This window comes from Musca domestica, unplaced genomic scaffold (genome assembly GCF_030504385.1).
Source record: "Musca domestica strain aabys unplaced genomic scaffold, Musca_domestica.polishedcontigs.V.1.1 44, whole genome shotgun sequence".
Taxonomy (NCBI): domain Eukaryota; kingdom Metazoa; phylum Arthropoda; class Insecta; order Diptera; family Muscidae; genus Musca; species Musca domestica.
The window spans coordinates 8,242,267-8,263,135 of record NW_026712334.1 but is presented as its reverse complement, the minus strand read 5'-3'; the positions used below and the strand labels follow the sequence as shown (position 1 = coordinate 8,263,135).

At 34.4% G+C, this 20,869-nt stretch overlaps 6 protein-coding genes across 8 annotated transcripts in view; 3 read left to right on the top strand and 3 right to left on the bottom strand.

The window, feature by feature from the left end:
• Positions 1-81: 81 nt before the first annotated feature.
• On the top strand, positions 82-1,939 carry LOC101890191 (26S proteasome non-ATPase regulatory subunit 8). The gene is made up of 4 exons (XM_005181407.4): positions 82-331; positions 445-620; positions 1,249-1,456; positions 1,525-1,939. Exons 1-4 carry the CDS (start codon positions 224-226, stop codon positions 1,828-1,830), a joined length of 798 nt encoding a protein of 265 aa, XP_005181464.2. The 5' UTR covers positions 82-223; the 3' UTR covers positions 1,831-1,939.
• LOC101890365 (uncharacterized) lies at positions 1,926-2,369 on the bottom strand. Its single transcript, XM_005181408.4, has one exon. The coding sequence runs from the start codon at positions 2,291-2,293 to the stop codon at positions 1,997-1,999; it is 297 nt and encodes a 98-aa protein (XP_005181465.1). The 5' UTR covers positions 2,294-2,369; the 3' UTR covers positions 1,926-1,996.
• A 2,006-nt stretch (positions 2,370-4,375) lies between these two features.
• Positions 4,376-5,202, bottom strand: LOC101890534 (uncharacterized protein C1orf131). The gene has a single exon (XM_005181409.4). It carries the CDS (start codon positions 4,959-4,961, stop codon positions 4,416-4,418), a length of 546 nt encoding a protein of 181 aa, XP_005181466.2. The 5' UTR covers positions 4,962-5,202; the 3' UTR covers positions 4,376-4,415.
• Positions 5,203-6,377: 1,175 nt separating this feature from the next.
• On the top strand, positions 6,378-9,725 carry LOC101891577 (nucleolar complex protein 4 homolog A). Its single transcript, XM_005181415.4, has 5 exons — positions 6,378-6,638; positions 6,712-7,480; positions 7,547-7,882; positions 7,956-8,149; positions 9,533-9,725. The coding sequence occupies exons 1-5, from the start codon at positions 6,504-6,506 to the stop codon at positions 9,659-9,661; spliced, it is 1,563 nt and encodes a 520-aa protein (XP_005181472.2). The 5' UTR covers positions 6,378-6,503; the 3' UTR covers positions 9,662-9,725.
• Positions 9,696-13,174, bottom strand: LOC101890706 (double-stranded RNA-specific editase B2). Of its 2 annotated transcripts, XM_059127314.1 has the most exons (5): positions 12,980-13,130; positions 12,808-12,845; positions 10,904-11,129; positions 10,230-10,828; positions 9,696-10,162 (listed from the first exon to the last, which is right to left on the bottom strand). In XM_059127314.1, exons 2-5 carry the CDS (start codon positions 12,814-12,816, stop codon positions 9,962-9,964), a joined length of 1,035 nt encoding a protein of 344 aa, XP_058983297.1. In that variant the 5' UTR covers positions 12,817-12,845; positions 12,980-13,130; the 3' UTR covers positions 9,696-9,961. The 2 variants fall into 2 exon arrangements, with proteins under 2 accessions (XP_058983297.1, XP_005181467.1); XM_005181410.4 differs by lacking the exon at positions 12,808-12,845 and having other exon boundaries at positions 12,980-13,174.
• Positions 13,175-18,012: 4,838 nt separating this feature from the next.
• The window catches only part of LOC101891750 (high mobility group protein DSP1), a 55,697-nt gene continuing 52,840 nt past the window's right edge, over positions 18,013-20,869 (top strand). For both annotated transcript variants that reach the window (XM_020036027.2, XM_059127311.1), the window contains exon 1: positions 18,013-19,398. In XM_020036027.2, coding sequence (XP_019891586.2) covers positions 19,375-19,398 — 24 coding nt within the window. In that variant the 5' untranslated portion in view covers positions 18,013-19,374. The remainder of the gene's footprint in view (positions 19,399-20,869) is intronic.

Here is a 20,869-nt window from a genome sequence, read left to right as displayed (position 1 = left end):
AAAAATGGCGGCCCATATGAAATGTCACATTGACAGCTGTCAGAAAATGTAAACAATCATGACGGTAGAAAAACATCAGAGAGCAACAGACGAACTGAGAGCCTAAAGAGAGTGCATAAACCCCAACAAAAAAAAGAAACACCAAACAAAACAGAACTATTGGATTTGCAAATCATCTTTGCCGAGGCAACATAAGAAATATAATAATTATTGTGAAGTAAAAATGTCTCAATTGCAGGGTGTGGAAACTTTATTTAAAGAATTAAATACAGAATGGTCAAAAAAACCACAAAATTTAAAGAAATGTGGTCAATTGCTGGATCAATTGAAGGTGTGTGAGAGTTTGTGCAAAAAAAAAAAAACATATAAAGGGAGTTTAACCTAAAAATGTCTACTCCGTCCTTTATTGGGAATACGTATTCTAAATTATTTATTTACTTTTAGGTGGCCCTTACCAAATTGGCATTTTTGCCCACCAAAGATGTTACATCCACAAAGGCTGAAATGGTGTTGTCCCGTAACGTTTTGGAAATTGCTGTCGAATATAGCGTAGCCACAAAAGACATTCCGGCATTCGAAAGATACATGTCTCAATTGAAATGTTATTATTATGACTACAAGTAAGTAGAAAGAGTCAGGGAAGACATGTTAAATATTTGGATACGCTCTGAAGCCAATAGGTAGAACTACATGAATCCCACGACTGTCGTGTCTAAAATACGAAAAGAGTCGAGTTATGTTTTCATATGTACTGGCCTTTTTGCAACAATAGTGGGGATGCAACAACTCTATGAAATCAGTACAAATATCCGGCATGTAGCACCCACATTATTAATAACCAAAAACATTTCAAAATCTACTTTTCGTATTGGGAGTGTCCAACATACTACAGCTTCTTACATATGTCGCTTAATATATAAGAAATAAATATGCCACCTTCCACCTACCTTAAATCATTGCCACGGTCAGGACTGGTTTGGTACTGACAAAACTTTTTCAAGTTTGTCACTTACCTCTGTCGATTCTGTTACTAAAATAAAAGAAGCTATTCCATAGAAAATCGATATTCCCATAAAAGAATTGACATTGCTTGCAGAGTTTGATTATAAAGCTGACTTGCTTTGATATATTTTTATTTCCAAGGAAACAAGACCTTCATAGTCGTCTGAGTTACAGTCTACTTATTCCAATTGTTCTCCTTGAATAAATTTTTGAGTAAAATTTTTATAAAAAATAATTTTATTTTAGAAAACAAATTGGCGAATCGGAAAATATGTTTAAATTACTTGGATTGAATCTTTTGTATTTGCTGTCGGTGAACAGAGTGTCGGAGTTCCACACTGAACTGGAACTATTGTCGGCGGAAATTATACACACCAACAAATACATTGGACCCGTTCTAGCTTTAGAGCAGTACATTATGGAAGGACGTTATAATAAGATCTTTCAAGCCAAGGTAATAACATCAAGTATATTATCATTATTGAGACAACCAAATGTAAATTATCCAATGTGTTATTCCAGAGCTCTGTTCCATCCGAAATCTATTGCTATTTCATGGATATTTTGTTATGTACCGTGCGTGATGAAATTGCCGGTTGCATTGAAAAGGCCTATGACAAAATTTCCGTGCAAGATGCTGCAAAGAGGCTAAATCTTAAAACTGTGGAGGAAGTCAAAAACTTTGGCGTTAAGCGCAACTGGCAATTGGATGCGGGCGGTGTCTATAATTTTGTTGACAAATCGGTCAAACCCAAAGAAGTGCTACCCTCTGTAGAATTGGCCGAGCAAGCCATATTCTATGCTCGCGAATTAGAAATGATAGTTTAAAAATTATTTTTTATTTGTAAATTTTACCATTATTCATAAATAAATATTTTTTGCACACACATGCACTCTCACCAACAATAACAAATAAAAGAATATTATTTCTTTTTCACATTGTGTGTTATTTTTCTTTTAATTTATTTAAAGCTTTAACAAACTGTAACTGCGTTTAGTTCTTTTTCAATGCGGATGGTTGAGGACAACGATATTTGGCCATTTCAACTTCTGCTTCGTGGTAGGAGAAACGATTGAAGGAGAAATATTCTGGAACTTTGTAATGTGGATTATCAGCTGAAGCGCCCATAAAACCAACTGGTCCGGTTGTGGGCTTCACACAATTGGAGCTTAGACCAGTCACATTGGGGGTTGTGCCTGCTGCGCTGCTACCAGTTGGTTTTGCAGCTCCAGCCCCCTGGGAGTAGCAACGAGCCAAAAGAGAATTGCAGGAACGAACGTTTCGCAACATTTTTTCTGCGGTTTCTTTGAGTGCTTCCAAAATCACGTAACCACAAAAAGTCTGCAGTACACAAATAGTTCAACAGCATAAATCATATGGCCGTAAAATACAACTTTGTACAGTATAGTTATATGATGTTTAGATGGCTGTAATTGAGGCTATTGGCAAAATTTTTTCGTAAAGCGTATTATTTAGCATAGTAAAAAAGTGGGCAGACTAGGTGCTGAATTCTTGTTCTATGAAAATATGAAATGAAAAAAATTTTCTTTATAAAATTTTTCATTTGACATTTCTTTCCTTTATAAAAGTGTTCGCTTCACATTTTCATAGAACCCAGGGTCTAAAAACTGGTAATACCTACTAGATCTAAACGGAACATTAATTCTAATAGACGAGACATGGTAGAAAAATACAGGTAGATGCATCAACGCTTGGGAGCATTGACGTGTCAAAAAAAAAAAAATTTTTTCAAATATAAGTAGATTTTTATATGTTTTCTTATACGACGTCATTCGGAGGTTATTATAAAAGACCTTTTTCAACAATTTGTACAAATGTAAATAATTTTTCATTCAACATTTTCAATTCCAAAATTCGTTTGACAGTTCATTGGCCCAGCAGCTGTGTCGATGCGTCTACCTATATTCTTCTACCATGAGATGAGATTAGGAAATCTGAAGGCATATTCCCATCAGAAATATTCAGAATTGTATGCAACAATTTGTTTTCATTTAATATTTTTCTATGTTTTTAAATAGCGCGAAAATGAAAGGTTCTTTCATAAATATGACCCAAAACCCATGGTACAATATAGGTAGACGCTTCGACACTGCTGCTGGGACAATGAACTGTCAAACCAATTTTGGAATTGAAAATTTTGAATGAAAAAATTATGTAAATTTGTAAAAATTTTTGAAAAACGCAAATTATAATAACCTCCAAATGACGCCCTATAAGAAAACATATAATAATCTACTTATATTTGAAAGAACATTTAAAATTTTTTGACATATCAATGTTCCTAAGCGTTAATGCATCTACCTATATTCTTCTACCATGGAACTGTCAAATCAATTTTAGAATTGAAAATTTTGAATGAAAATTACTGAAATTTGTAAAAATTGTTGAAAAACAAACTCTGATTGGCGTCGTATCATGGCAGAAGAATACAGGTAGATGCATCAACGCTTGGGAGCATTGGTATGTCAAAGAAATTTAAATGTGTTTTCAAATATAAGTAGATTTTTATATGCTTTCTTATACTATTATAATTCGCGTTTTTCAACAATTTTTACAAATTTAAATAATTTTTCATTCAACATTTTCAATTCCAAAATTGGTTTGACAGTTCATTGTCCAAGCAGCTGTGTCGACGCGTCTACCTATATTCTTCTACCATGCGTCGTATAGCAAACTAATTTAAATTAAAAGAAAGCATTTAAAAAATCTGACATTACAATGCGTTGATGTAAAGTGAAGCAATCATATGTTTACATTTTTTTTTTCAAAATTATACTTTGACATCTCTTTGTCAAAATACATTTTCATTATTCCATTGTATGGTTTAAAAAGTTCTTAGCATTGTACAATAAAAAAAGTAGGATAGACTTCTGCCAATTTTGTGTATGTATTTTAGGTTTTGAAAAATGAAAACAGCCTTTGTGCTGCATTTCTGTAGTTTTACGAAGCTGTTCTACCTCCTCATTCTACTATGACTCTTAGGAGGTGTAATTAAATAATACCAACAGCTCGCAATTGGCATGAATCGACTTGAGGTGTTTATCCTGAGATTTAGCCTATCAACTCTAAAGGGGTATTTAATAAATTCTTCATTCCATCTTCAAGAGATATGCAATCGAATTATTCCAAACGTTTGGTCTTTTTCAGACATGCAAAAATGTAATTTTTTTGGCTAAGATAATTGATTGATTGATTATTTATGATATCGAAAAATATTGTAAAACTAGTAGATTCTTGCAGTTTCTGGAACAGACCAATTGTATTGCCACTTTAGATGGAATCATTTGAAACATATTGAAAAGAAATTTTCTTTGAACAACAAATGATTGCATATTAAATTTCTCTAAGCGTTATTTTAGTAAAACGAAAATTTTTTGTTTTTCACTTTTATTCATTTTCTTTTCTTCAGTTTGGGATTAACTTTACCATAGTGTTGGTCTATAGCCGATACAGGTGCACGTTTCTTGGCTTGCTTTTCGATTTTCGTTTTGCTACGGCATTTTACAGAAGCGGCACCCGTCTGATTTTTACCCAACTGATGGAATTTTTTGCGTTCCTCACGTATTTCTTTGAGGCGACGTTTTTCATCCAACAGCTCCTTGTAGTTCTTATAGTTCTTTTTGTGTTTCGCACCCAATTGAACCATTTGGAAAATTTTCATTTTCTTTTGATTTTTTTGGACACGTTGATTATTCATGGCAAAATTTAAGATTTCATGACGCGCTTTTTTAATATCAAATTCATTTTCATCTGGTGTTGTTTCCTTGTCATTGGATTTAGATTTCCTTTTGCTAGAGACTGTGAGCGACGGCAACATATCTTCTGGCTTTGTGGGCTTGGGTTCCTCGAATACCAAAGCTTTAAATTCATTCTTTTGTTTGTTTTTTAAAGCTATGGCGGCTTTTGTTAGCACAGGTTCAAAGGAAGTAGAAGTCATAGTATTTCCTCTTTAGTTTAGTATGTGGCCAAGAATTTGTTTTGAAAGTATCTCACATGTGTCCGGTGGTGTCACTGGTATTCCCTAGTATTGAGAGGTAAATATAAACTGTACGGGAGCCAATTAAATCTTATGTCATTTGTAAGCAGCAGTTGATATTATATCCTTAAAATTCTCACAATTTAGGAATTTATGTGATATTTATGTTTAAAAATATTTACAGCGACCGAAGGCTTGTTTACTTCTCTACAAGAATGTGTTAAATGTCTCTGATTTATACTCACCACAAACACATGCAAACATATGTTAGCTCATATAACAGTCGATTATTCGTTACGTGACGTAAAATGATTGGAGCTCTCATTTGACAAATTTTCGTGCAGCAATCATTATACGTTTACATTACATCCCATTATAGTATATATAGGCCGGTTGTCACATCTTTCTTATCGATAAGAAAATGATGTTGTCGGACACATAAATAGTTTTCTTCCCATCATTACAAGTTTCATTTAAGTATGAACTGCGCGATTAGCAAAAGGTTAGATCATCTGTCCTTTATGCTTTAACGTAAAGTTTACTGAATTTATATTGTCAAATTTTATATTGATAATATTTGCCAAATTTATTTAAATAAAAAAAGAAAGATGTAAATGTTTATAAGTGCGGTTGTAAGATTTAGAAGATTTTCCAAAAGAATTTTCGTTTTATGTAATTCTTTTGTTCCTCTTCTATCGAGCTTACGATCACGTCACTTGGGTAAAAAATGTTTTTTGTCATAGAAGTTATTTTTTAAAATAACTTCTGGGGAGAATATCCCAGACAAGAAACAAGGGAACTGATGAGGATTGGTGGCTCTTTCCGAAACCTAGGTATTCCCTGCCTTACCCCTGGTAAACATTACCATCGTTCTCCACTCATAAACAAACGTTGTTTTTATAAAAACAACAATAATGGGATTTTGCCTGACGATTTTGCAACAACAAAATACTATGGTATCCCAAACAAGCAAGCCAAACACTGTTCTATTTTATATTTTCATTGAAATCACATATTTGATTGGAATTCGTGTTGTTTTGATGTGCGGAACAATGGTGTTGCCTCTTTGAAAATTAACACAAAATGAAATTGTATGCGACATACCCACAAACATTACAGTCGGCTGGTACAACATGCCAAATATTAAAAAATTTTGATTTTTTGTACAACCGAGACACAACTTCGTATTACTAGGCCACAAACGGTACAATCTTGAATACAACCTCTCCAAGTTGTACAACCAGTTGCTTCGTGTGTGGCTTGCATTATTGCCTCTGAAAAAGTACTAAAAAAATTTAATTTAATATGTTTTAATCTCTTTGCAGTGAACCTTTCCTATAAAATAGTTTAGTGTAAACCTATTGTTATCAGATGTGGTGAAAAATTTTACCCAACAAAATACATGTGTTTACCTTCTTCACATGGCATTGTTTTCATTTAGGCTCAGTTTAATATATTGTAAAATTTTAAAATTCATAAACCTACAGTAAATATACTCCAATAATGGCTCCAATCGAGACACCCCCTGCTACTAATCTTAAGAGCAAAATATCTAAGGGTCTTAGGGCGAAGGCCAATGATTTTCTCAACAGTAAAGTAAAATCAAAGAACTTGGAGGAAATCATTCAATTTTTAGATGTAAGTTGGGTCACAAAATAATTTTAATGGATAATAAATCCAACTTTGACACACGTTATTCTTTTTATTACAGAATGCAATCAAACACAAAGAATCCCTTACACCAGCACTTCTGACGCTAGAAGTGGTCTTTACCCAGCTATTAAAAAGGAAGGAAATGTTTGTTTCAGCCAATAAACAGGAATCGGAATCTGAGGCCGAGACAAAATATCGTGATTGGTTGCGTGAACGATATGAACAAACATGGAATCTGATGTTAAGTGCTATTGAAAATTGTGAAAAATCTCAAGATGCTTCACAAGCATTGAGCTGCTGTATGAAATTGCTTGCAGCGGAAGGAAAATATCCCATAAATGTGAGCGAAGAACCATTGAATTTTCCCCGTAAACGTTTGCGCGGCATTATAGAAAAACTCTTAAGCGAAAATCGTCTAATGCCAACACTGATTTCAAGTTTCAAAGAATTTGCCGAATACTTGGATGTTGTACAGAATTGTTGGTTTATATTGTCATCAATGGTTAAAAAGTCCATGACACAAACTGAAAATGTGGCCATCAATTGTCTGCATTTAATAAATGCCATACCATTGAATAAATCTGTACAAGATAACGCCAAATTGCTGGTAGCATTAACAGAAAATGCACCGGAGACGGAACATTTTGATTATGCCAATACACGTAAACACATTAATCGTATTTGGAATAATATTATGACATGGTTGGAACCAAATCTGGCGGAATCGGTACACCGGCAAATGTTAATTGTTTTACTGGAATGTGTGTTGCCTCATTTGGAAAGACCTGTATTATTAACAGATTTTCTAATGGATTCTTTAGACTGTGGTATGTATGAATAACGTCGTGCAAGGAATCACCTGCCTCAATTCTATACAATTTTATTTTATTTAGGTGGAGCTGTGTCTCTTCTCGCACTGCAGGGAGTTTTCACCCTAATACAGAAACACAATATAACTTATCCAAATGTTTATGAAAAACTATATTCCATGTTTGAGCCAGAAATTTTCCATACCAAATATAAAGCGCGTCTTTTCTATTTGGCCGATATATTTCTGTCGTCCACACATTTGCCAGAAAATCTGGTAGCTGCATTTATGAAACGTTTAGCTCGCTTGAGTTTGATTGCGCCACCTCAGGATACTGTAATTATGCTACAGTTCATAGGTAACTTATTGTTACGACATTTGGGCTTGAAACGCTTAATCTGCGCAACACAGGCCACTGAAGGTATTTGTCTCATTTTCTACTATTTATATTTATGTTTTGATGAGATTTTTTTTTAATTTTCTATTGTCCACAGTATCCACCGACCCGTTCAATATGCATGAAAGTGATCCAATTAAATCAAATGCCATTGACAGTTCTTTGTGGGAAATTGTGGCCTTGCAGAAACACGCAATACCCTCAGTAGCCACAGCAGCACGATTCATATCCCAGCCATTGCCAAAGAAAGAATGGGACTTGTCCGAAATATTGGAAATCAAGGAAGACGATGTAAGTTTATTATATATTGCAAATATGGTTGCTTTTGGGACATAGCTAGCAACAATAGTAAGGAGCAAATTCAAACCTGAGTCAGTCCTAAGATGGGATATGGACATCCAGATTGGAAGATTTTTTTTCTTTTCTAAACATCATAACGAAAAAGAGATGAGGAAGTAAGATGGCACAACTTCCCAAGTTAAATGCTTTATCTGAATCATTATCCAGCTAAAATAATTTATGTCAAGTCCACCTTCCAATTCTGCAAGGCATCCATAACTAGAATATTGGTCTTTCAATGTCTATAATCATTTATGTATTTAGTGCCAAATTCGTTCAATTCTTTCGATGATGGCTGCAAGTCGCAGCATGTTCACACTTGGTATTTTGCCACATATCCAGTATTATATGCTTTAGGTTCCGAATGCCAAAAAACGCTTGGCCCCTCTAAAACAATACTATTTAAACCCTTTTCCACAATATGAATTCTAAACTTTAAATATCCTCCACCATTTGGAACGAATTCGGCAATCCTCAAAAACAATAGAATCCGTTAAAAATTCTGTTAAAATCTTAAAAATATTGAATGTAGCTGTTATATTAGGGTCTATATGACGACATATACCTGTAATGGTAACTACAGCCATAAGCTATTACAATATTCAAATGCTTAACTTAAAAAAAATGTAGCTAAAATCATGACAATACCAAATATCGGGAGGTATCGTTATATGGGGGCTATACAAAGAGGTGGACTTGCGCAGACAACTTTCTGTCTTAGGCTGTAGTATCCATTACGAACTTCAAATAGCAAATTTGAAACAATTCCGGCGAATAATGTCACCAAGATCATCAAAATACCGAATATCGGGAGGTACCGTTATATGGGGACTATACCAAAACGATGACCAACATGGCCCAGTTTCAATACAAAAAGTAGAATTTTATCAATCTACCTCAATTCGTTCGGATAGACGGATGGACACCGCTAAATCGAAATAGAATTTTATGCTGATCAAGAATATATGTGCTTCTGGGGTCTAAAATGTATATTTCGAGGTGTTACAAGCGGAATGACAAACTTAATACACTATAGTGGAGGGTATAATAAGAATAATTCTGGATTTTAGAATTTACCAAGTGCAGTGTAATTCTCTAAATTCTGAAAAATGTAGACCAAACTAAATCAGTTTGGCATTCTTACACCTCCGGGTGAGACACCTCGCCTCTCTCCATTCTGAGATGAATAATAAATAAATACTTGGTAGCTAAGGGTGAAGAACACATTCCTAGAACCGAAATAAGCTAGCATTAGGTGGTACCAAATCAAACGTAAATTTGATGAACCTGAGCTTGACTTCTATTTCAATCTAATACGTTAATTTTTGTTTTCAGATATTTGAAGAGGAGACGACGACGAGCAACAAAAAATCAAAGCAGCAGTACGCTTTAGCATTTGAGAAGCCGGAAACCATGTTCCTGCCTAAAAACGATCAATTTCAAAGGCATTGGAGTCTTATATAGTTGTAGTTACAAAAGTAATAAAACAAAAATAAAATTAGAGTTCTTAATCCAAGTTGTCTTTACATATCTCCTTGTTTTATTTAATCCATGTGTAGAGAAGGGAAAAAGCCAAAAGGAAATTTGCCATTGTCACATATAGACATAGAAATATATAAACTAAAACTAAAAATACAGTTTTTTGAGAATCGTCTACCGTAATGTATTTTTTATATGAACTAGGATGTGTGTGTCTGTGTGTTGAGGGGGGGTTGTTGTTCTTTTTTATGTCTAAAAATGCCTACGAACTAAGATGATGGGGATTTATTCAGTTTTCATTTCTTCATCAAAGTTTGTGTCAAATAATGTATTACAAGCAATTGCCGCAACATTACGACGGGCAATTTTCTTAGAACGGCCACATGCCTCAAACTCTTGATTGTCAACTGTTATGGCCAAAGTGTGCAAAATGTTTGGCTTTTCGCCAGTTGTGCCCTTATCTGTGTATGTAACACCGGGACGCATCTGTAAAATAGAAAGAAGAATTAAAAATTTGTCTAAGGTGAGAAACTGAGTTTCAAATGAAACTTACGAAACACAACAACGAAGCAGGGTGCATTGCTTCCCAATTTGGTGGCAATTCGGTACGAATTGGTGGCTTTTTGGGTTCCTTGACACCAGCCATGCTTTCGTTGTCACTAATATTGCCACTGGCAGCAGCCGCCGATGCAGGATGCATTTCGGGAATAATGAATCCCTCATTTTCCCATTCCGAAAATAGCTTGTAAATGGCAAACGAAGCCAGGTTTACCATCGGTACATCCTCAGCTTCCTCATTGACAGCATCATTGCCGTCACCACTGGTATCATTACCCTCGCTGGTATCCATGGCATTGGCATTGTTGCCATTTGACATTTTACGTGGTCTCTCACGCATTTTAGCAATGATATAATCACGCAAAGCCTTTTCACAGGCACTATTCTTGGCTGCTGTTTTGGATATGCCATGTCCTTCATATTGGTTATTGTTACATGTAACCAAAGCAATGAAACCGCCATTGGGATTGGAGTTAATGACAAAATCGCCCACAGAAACTCCTTTCAATTCATTCAGAGCCATGAGAGCATTTTTGGGCACCAGTGTTTTGCGTAAACGACGATTTTGGCGAATACGCTTCTCCTTGGCACGAACTAAGGAGGAGGAGGAAAAAAAATATGTATGAATGTATTGCATTCTGTGGTTCAAAGGTTCTGATGTCTGCTTACCTGAAGCCTTCTTGCGAACAGCAAATATTTTCTTGAATTTAACTTTGCCATTTTCATCAACCAAACCCGACACATTCAATTCAGAATCATTGTCCTTGAAAGGATTCCCCTCGGGATTTTCAGTATTTTCAAATACTTGTGGCTGTTGCACCGGTGCGGGAACTGGGGTTGGTGCAGGTGGCGGTTGCTGTACTGGTGGTGCTTTAACGGGTGTGTTATATTGTTCCTGAATTTTACAAACATTAAATCAGAGGGGGTTTTAGATATTACTAAATTGCTTGTAGGCAAGGTGTTTTTGTTATTGTTGTAAAAAGAGGTAATTAACTTAAAAATAATTATATTCAAAAAATTACCCAATAAACACACAAATTATGAACACCATTATAGTATGCGATCGCCGTACATCTTCGATAACCTTGATGACAACAATTCACGGATGTGATGTCGTTATATGTTCTTATCTGGAGGACACCAACAATTATACATTGTGCCAATCCCTCCACCACTCACAGTCCATTATCGTCATCATCGCTGGTTTGTTCGTCACCACTTTCTCTCTTTTTAGGCATACTAAAACTTTAGTTTAGCAATAGCTATGGACATTTCTACAGCTAAAAACCCAAACGTTTTTCAAAACATTACATTTTATTTTTTTCAACTAAATGTGTTTGCTTGGTTAAATCTGCTCTCTTTGTTAAAAATAAAAGCATGAAAAGCCATGTAGAATAGTTTCCTGTAGAGAAAGTCGCGGCACCATTGCCGATAAATTGTGAAGGATATACGTAGTAAGTAGCTGATAAAAGGATAACCAAGGAAACATATTTAGATGAAAAATAACAAGAAATGAAATAATTACAATGCTGGATGAACACAAACATGCAATGTAGTGCTGCTTTGCTTGTAATTTGTTTCATTTGCTTGCTAGCCAGGCCGGCTCGACAGCAGCATGACCTTAATGGCGTGGGCATTTATTGGTCTCGCAGACATACGAATATAGGGGGATGATTTCCTACTCCACCCCAACTTTACAAATTGCAGGATGCCAATAAATTAACCCCAGTCAAACTATGGATACATACACAAAAAGAACGCATGCATACACACTCAGAAAGGCGAAATAAAACCTGCCATAATGTTTAGATTCTCCCTCATCTATACCGATAAAAGAAATTAATGACTAATGTTATGAGTTTCATTTCATACAACAACAAAAAATATATTTATTTCACAATTTTTACAAAGAATAACCGGTTTCATTTAAAGGAAACAACAAACGAAGTGAGGACGGAAACAATTGTGTATACCGGCAAATAACCTCTTTTTTTCCCTCTCTCTCTCTCTTCTCGCAAACAATATTTTGCTGGTAAAAAAATATGGCAGTGCATTTTAGGAAAAAAAAAAGAAATAAAACAACTCATGTTCCCTTGCCTTTATTACGTGGTGTATGATGGGATGCGATGATTCTGTGCAAAATATCCATTATTTCTAACCATTTTTTTGTTTTCCACCATTTACAATATTTGACGTTTGAGCATAAAGCAACAATAAAATGTACATAACTATGTCACACAAAACTAATAATTTAAGCAATTGTTCACATAGAACGTTTTTCAATAATCATTCACAAAAGCGCTAAGATTTCATACCCAAATAATAAATAGCTGGCACATATAAACCCACACGACACACTGCTGTGGCACAATTTTGTGTCTTTTTTTCTCTGTGTTAAGTTTACATAACCGAGTAAAAGGAAGTTTTTAGGACAATACACACAAAAATCAATTGGGATTTTCTGCTAGCTCTCTAGAACCTCCCTTTCTCTGGTTATAGAAACCCACTAGTATACATAAAAATGTTAGCGCTTGTAAAGATTATTGCAAAAAAGTCTAAGAATTTGGTTTTACTTTTCTCATGTTTTTTTAACCATAAACAGACTTTTTCGCTGCAAAAAAAAAATCATAAAAAAAGAAATGACTAATTAAAATTTGTTTTTCCATGTGAGGATCGTATATTATTTCGCAATACCTATTTTTCTTAGTATATTCTAAATTATATATAGTATAGGTGCACTCTTACCCCGGTATCAGCACTTATAAATGGTTTAGCTTGCATGGGACGTCTGCCACCGCGAGGATTTCTGTAGCTACTCATTTTTAATTATATTTTTTAATAACTTTTTTGCACAAACACACGAAATTAATTAAAAGACACGTCCGTACACAACAACTTCTTCAGTTCGTGTGACAATAAATTGAAAACATGCACTTTTTTCAATGTGACCAAAGCCAGTGGAGTTTTATTAAAATCCAAGCCGTGAAACTAACGCCGATGGTAATCACTTTGCTTGGCTAGATTTTGTTTGTATTAACGGCGTCAAATTTCGCTTCGTGTGTCATAGCGCAGCATGTAAAATTACTATTGAAGGGATGTATTGCGATAAAAATTGTTGTATAGTATTATAATTGTCCACTAAATACATTTATAAACAATTTACATTTAATATAATTATAAATTATTGTACTATTTTGACTTTTTCTGTAATGAACTCGTAGCACGGCAAAACACTTAACGGCGTAAGGACAACCCCAACTGTAATTAACGTCTGTCAACACATCGAACTAGTGCTCAATATTAGTTCGGTAAAAATTGCTCTGTTCCAAAACCTGCAAAAATCTATTAATTTTGCAATTTTATAATAGATAAATTTTGCAATTTTATAATATATATTATATTATATAAAATAAATGTTATATTTAACATAAAAAAACCAATTATATCCCCTAATATAAATATATTTTTTTATTGCGTTTTTCAACAATTTTTACAAATTTGAATCATTTTGCATTCAAAATTGTCGCTTTCAAATATTGGTTTGACAGTTCATTTTCCCAGCAGTGTGTATTTTTCGTGAGTTCTTGTGTATAGTCCTCAAATGACATTTTATTTTAAATCAGTCTTAAAGGATCAAAACCCCAAAATAACTAGCTGAAAATGTCAAAATCTGCACAAAACCTGCTATATGGATTCTGTGTAAAACGGCATCTTACGCAGATTATAATGAAATTATGGAAAATTCATGATGACAACCTATTTCCTATATTTCCGATCTTCATACTTGTCCAAACTAGCGCAAAAAGGTACTTTGGAACAAATTTCGACCATTCCATAATCAAGCCTATTTTTTTCTCATGACAGAACTAAGAAGGTAAAGTCATGTCACCATATATTTACAATTTTTTCAAACTTATGCATTTCATTCCTATATTCATAAATCCATAGTATATGCACAAAAGCAGAGCTGAGAACTTTTTTTATGCCATAAAATGTGAAAAGATAAAGTATAGAAACTGCAGAGCTGGGAGTGCTAATTTAACTTTTATACCCCAGTAAAAATTACAAAATAATAAAAGAAATTAATTTATGATTATACAGGGTGAGATGAAAAAGCTGCCACCAACTTCAGACTGCTGTAATTTCAAAGCCAATCGTCCGACAGCTGTTAAAATTATTCCAGTGTCAGCTCATTATATTGTTTACAAGCGTACAAAAGCATTTTGGTAAGAATTTTCCAGAACAAAAGTTATTCGCGATTGAATTCAAGCGTGATTTATTTATATTTGGCTGGAAAACCTCAAGTGGCTATCGTTAGAGCACTCCAGCATTTAAATGTGAGTAAATCTTTTGTCTCGTACCATCGCTCGTTACAGTGATACTGGTAGCTTAGTCCGACGTCAAGGAAGTGGACGGAAAAAACAGCAACATCAGCAGAAATGGATCGAAAAGTAAAGAAGCGACTTGATAGAAACCCGCGTGGCTCGTGAGCTGAACATATCGCAATATTCCATTCGACAAATATTGAAAAATGAGCTCGGGGTAAAGCCATTGAAATTCCAAAAAGTGCAAGAACTTACACCGCAACAGAAAGAAAACAGATTCAAAAGAGCTAAATAGTTGCTTCGCTTGGCCGAAAGTGGTAAACTGACAAATTTGGGTCTCTCGGATGAGAAAACATTCGTTGTCCAGCAGTTTGCAAACAAACAAAATGATCGTGTTTACTCGTCAAAGAGGTCTGCTGAAAATGTGCACCTTCGGTTGGGCATCAGAACTCAACCGCCGGCCATGGTGATGGTGTGGGCCGCTATAACAGCCGAAGGTCGCTCTCCGCTCATATAATTCGATTGTGGTATCAGAATAAATGCCGAATATTATCGGGAAAATATTCTGGAGGGTGTATTAAAGCCTTGGGGACGCAAACATTTTGGACGCAGACTTTGGACATGACTATACAAAGAAAGGAAACCTTCTTAAATATTCTTTGGAGTAGTTAAAATACCTAATGAGAAACCGATATGCCAAATAACGATAGTTTTGGTTGGCAATTGGAAGATCAGGGGTACCGTTTTATAGGGTCTATAATAAAAATTAAACCTACATCGAAACAACTGTTCGAAAAGGTTTAACAATTATGAATAATACTAGATTATTGTTGTATTAAAAAAACGAAATTAACTTCATGATCCATATGTATAGGTGGTACTCCACAGGGTCATAATGTTCAGGTCTTTGGTTATCTTCAAGTGTTTTAGATTTATTAAAACCACGATAGTTTTTAAAATTATTCCTTTGGTCATAATGTATGTAAACATTTCAATTTTCGCGAACAACAAAAAGTACACCACTTTTAAAAATAAAAAAAAAAATAGTACCTAGTTGGTGTACAAAACTATGTATTTGTGTTGTTGTATACAACAGCGGAGGGGTAATCATATTGGGACACACACCAACAACAACATCATCGACTGTAGAGAAGCATGAGATACATACACCACAGTTTTCGCGTCTCTTTTAGGCCAACAACAAAAACACAAAAAATAACAAAAAAAAAAAGGCGCGTAAAGTACAGTCATACTACAAGAAGAAAATACCATTAAAACGTTGTCTATATAAAACAAAAATTCAAGTTAATTCGTATTTTCGTTCACGTAAATAATTTAAAATGCATTTATTGTTTTTAATACAGCCTAAACACACGCCATCACCATACAATAGTTATAATCGATTTCTTCGAACTAAACTAAAACAACTTTATTTGGCCGTTTTTTGTTTGTTTGTTATTCTGATGATCGATCCAACCATCCATCCGTCTATTGGGTGAAACTGCTCGAGTCAAAAGTATTTTTCAAATTAAGTGAAAAATCGAAATTTGCAGGAATGAAAACTCTCGGATGAATGTGTTTTTTGAGGTTGTTAATGGTTAATGCAAGTCGGCTGTGGTGACATGAGTTTTAAAGGCATTTTGTGCTGTGTGCACAGCACACTACTTTCTCTTTGGATTACATTCGTTTTTGCTGTTGTTGTTATTCATGGCGTTCGGCAGTAACGCAGTACATAAATATGAATGTATGTATACTTGAAGTAGATGTATATTTGAAATATGACAGCGCAAAAAACATTGCGTGAGAATTCGTTAATACATCGGTCTCATGATGTTTTTCTACAAAAAAAAAAACAACAACGATTACGAATGGGTATATTGCCGATGGAAAGGTCTCATAGCAGTATCTCTCTCTCTCTCCGATTTTGATTATCTCTCACTCAGCATGTTGAAAATAATGCGCCATTTGTATAAAGCGTAGGGGAGAGAGTGTAACAGAGTTGCCCATACAACTTTACAAACGTAACTCATTTTGGGATTCAATACTATGTATTCCCATCCATGTTACAATGCACCCAGAGGAATCTTTGTCTAAAAAAACTATTGAACCGAACCAAAAATCACACTTTAATTGGAAAAGTGTTTCGGATCGGCTCAAAAAATTGTGCAGTCGACGTTTTATCATTTCTTTATATATATAAATATATTTTTTTTTCTATAGAAAATTGCTTGGAATCTAGGCCACATCGGCTAATTTAATGAATTTTGATAAGTAGTTTGTGTGGAACTTGCTTTGTATGTATATACCTATACTGAACCGAACCAAAATCACGCTCCGAACTGACTGTAAAACTATTTAAATTTCAGGGAAATATTATTTTTCACACGATTGTAAAAAATAATTCCATTAACGTCAAAAGTATGCATTTTTGCTACATCTGAATTCGGAAATATTTTTCTTTGTTCTTCAAAACAATACAAATTGTTTAATGAAGAAAAAATTGTATTTAGGAGCCAGCTTTTTTCTACCTTCTGTTATTCTACCATGGGGTGTGCCATCGCAACATATTAGCCGAATTTTTTATTAGGTCAACCTAAACTCCTTGCATTTTAATAACGCGTTTAGTAACAAAATGCTACCCAGAATAAACCATATTATGTGGATTTATTCCTTAATCCGAGTATATTAAATTACATTTACCATACAAGTCGCAAATGTTTCCGCAAAGTCGTTTTTACATTTGAACAAGGTCACCAATGTGAATAGACACTCATTTTTCAACATCAAATATCCAAAGATGAATGTAAACACACAAGATTAATCGACTAGATCTAATAAACCGTGGATTAATCTTAAATAGTGAAAATTCGTGATTACCTAGAAGACCCGTAGTTATAGTTTTAAATACAGGGAACATCATTTTTTTGACAAATCGATACATTGGCAACCCTATCGCCGCAATGATTTGCAAAAGCGGATACACAAACAACTATACATGCTGTCAATTGGAAAAATACTACGTACATAAAATGAAACGTACAACGAAGCCAAATGCCATTCGTTTGTATGGGCTAAAGAGAGATAGAAACAATGCATATACCACGAGAGAGAGCGAATTCTCTCTCTTTCTTCGTGAACACACTCTCTGCTCAGCGTTATTTACTGCAAGCGAACGACAGACATACATACATATGGAAACGGCCTTTTTTAAGGCAAAGCAGCTATACAAGCCAAGGCATAAAGAAACTCAATTCAATAGCATTTGTAAAGGCAATTGCCATAGCATTCGTTCGTTGTTGGTACGTACAACATACAGTGGTTTTGTTTAAATATACACTGCGGAACTGCCATTATAATATACACAGTGTGTGATACAAATAAGAAAAACACAAAACAGCAAAAAAGAAACAACACAACAGCAGCAACAAGAAGAAGAATCAGCAGCAGCAACAACAGCAACGCCATACCTACAAAATTCAATTGCAAAAAAAAAGAAAGAAAATAACAACGAGCGAAATCAAAACCGAAGACAACATCAGAGCAACTGGCAATACAACGCGCTACCATATGAAACCAACAACAACAACAACAGGAATAACAGCAAATATTCGCACCACAGTGTGAATGACGACCACGACGACGACAAAGAAGATGAAGATTTTTTCTTCTTGTATTTCTTTTTCATGTTGTGTCGTTCGTTTTGCTTTAACTCCTGTCTCCTATATGGCGCTGATGTTGTATTGTACCTCATATAGTATTGTACAGTAAAGTCACAAAGCAGGCAGTAAGTTGTCTATTAAATTAAAAAAGGCAACTACAATTGTTGGAGAGGGTTTTTATGTTGATGTTTATTCTTTTCAACTCGAACCATAGCAATAACCCTCATCACCACCTCTAACCAAGCAGCAGCAACAACAACAACAATAAACCCTCCAGTCTGATAGGATTTTCTTCTATGAAATGTTTATCCAATAAAACGAAATAGAGAAAAATAATGAAAAACCTTAGACGTTGTGGTACCTCAAAGAAAAAGTGAAAAGCAAAAAATAAAAAAGAAAACAAATGAGTAGTGTAAACGAGAGGCGCGGAAATCTCTTGTAATGAATTAGTGTAATTATTATACGATTATTTGACATTTGTTGTCATCACTACTGTATTGTAACGCGTTGTTGTTTTTCATTCTTCTGGTGTGAAATTCTGCTGGCTTCTCTCTTGTTGGTGGTTGCGTTGTTCCTTTGGTTGTCCTCCATAAGTGTGGCTAGTGTTAACGAATTTCTTTTTTGTTCTACTATTTCTAGTAAAAATATAAAGTGTGATTTCCAATAGAAAAAAAAAAAACGATATAAAAAGCAACAAATGCAAGAAGCTTTGTTTATAATTGAATACTATCACCGAAAAGTATAGAATCAAACAGGCCGCCTACTAAAAAATAAAAAGATACGCTCTTGAAAAAAGCGCGCCTAAAATTTCATTAAAAAACACAATTAAAATTAATGGTGAATCAACAAGCCAAACAGCACGCTGCTCATCAGTTATGTTAACGAGTGGTAATTAAATGAAATAAGTATTATTTCCTAACAAAAAAGAAGAGCATAAAAGCTTATAAACATTTAAAAAGAGTTCCATGTTTTAAGAAACTCCAAAGCGATTACATTTTTTTCGGATATAAATTGAGTGTCCCCCACCGCCTCCCCCCAATCTGACAACCAGCGACATTAATCAGTATCATCCTTTTGAGCCGAGCACGAGAGAGAGAGCAGTTTATCAGCGTATATGCGGCAAATATAAGAGAAACACGTTAAAAATATAAACATCATGGAACATTTTCATCAAATACAGGTGAGTTGGATTTTTCCATATTGTTTGTATTGATTTTTGTTTCAATGGTTCTTCCCTTCAATTAAGCCAACAACAACCGGCCACTCATCGATTGATGAGAGGATGATGTTATGTTTACATTCTCAATGTGGTTTATTGTGATCTATAACTAATGCTCTTTAGGAGTTGACATGTTCTCGGATAGGAAGGGTATTTTCTTTATGTTTGCAAATTAACAATATGGCAACGCCAATTATAAGCGGGATTTGTGTTTTCTGGCTTTTGGAATGTTAAAACAAAATTTAGGTAACAAATACTTATCATTACACAGCATGTTATACAAACGTGTAAATAATAAAACTACAAATACATTTTTTTTTAAATGTGCCCCCCCTTTTTCATTTCCACGCCGTTTGCGTTAAACAGCTGACTAGCCCCATCGAATTCATATTTTAAACATCGCCGGTCCGTGGAGCGTTTTAGGGAACAAATATGAGAGGCTAGTAAATATTTCTAAACAATTTTCGGTAATGTCACAATCAAATGCCGCCAATTGCGTTTTTAGCAATTAAGGAACAAATTTAGAGCAATCGTTTAAAAACAAAAAATGCCACATTTTTAAAATGCGCTCCACTGTATCGTATGTGCACCGGTTACTTTCTAATGTGGCCTGGCCACATATCGAAAAATGTATTAAAATGTTGAAAAATAATAAAATTTGCTTATTTTGCATATTAAAGGGATCGGGCCACCCATCGAATTCTTTAACAAATTTTGAAAACGCAGTGTTTTATTTTAATTAAATAAAATTAAAATTCCATAGATTTAGTTAGTGATCATTATAAACCACATCTTTTTTTTTTTAAATATTTTATTTTAAAATAAGAAAAAGGAAACCTAAAATTGAAACGAAAATCAATGAAATTTTTATACAAAAACATACAATGCCAAGGTATATCTTGCAACATAAAAGTAAAAATAATGTACTTAAAAAAAAAATAAATTAAAAACTTGTAAAACGTTTTTGGCCGCTCTCGTAATAAAAGAAAAGGAAATGAAAATTTATTTATCGATCAGCTGTTATGGTGGAAATACATAAAGAGCAACAATCACTCTAAAGGTGGGAATACATAAAGCGCTTATCTGGTTGGCTTAAGTCATAGGCTGGCTTCTTCGAATATGAATAAAGGAGTTTAAGGTTGACTTAGTTCGATTTTGGTCCTAGGCTCCTTTGTTCATTTCCGAAGAAGCCAGCCAATGACAAGCCAGCCAGATAAGCGCTTTATGTATTCCCACCTTTAGAGTGATCTTTCGTCAAGCTATGCTGAATAACCCGTTATCGATAACTAGTTTCTTTGAATTTTTGAAAATTATAATCTTGTGATCCGGTAAAATTTCGCATATTTGTTCTTAAGCTTTTATTATTTTTGATGTTTGTATATACCTTGGCAAGATCCAACAAATCACAATTGCAATTAAATTCTTAAATAGA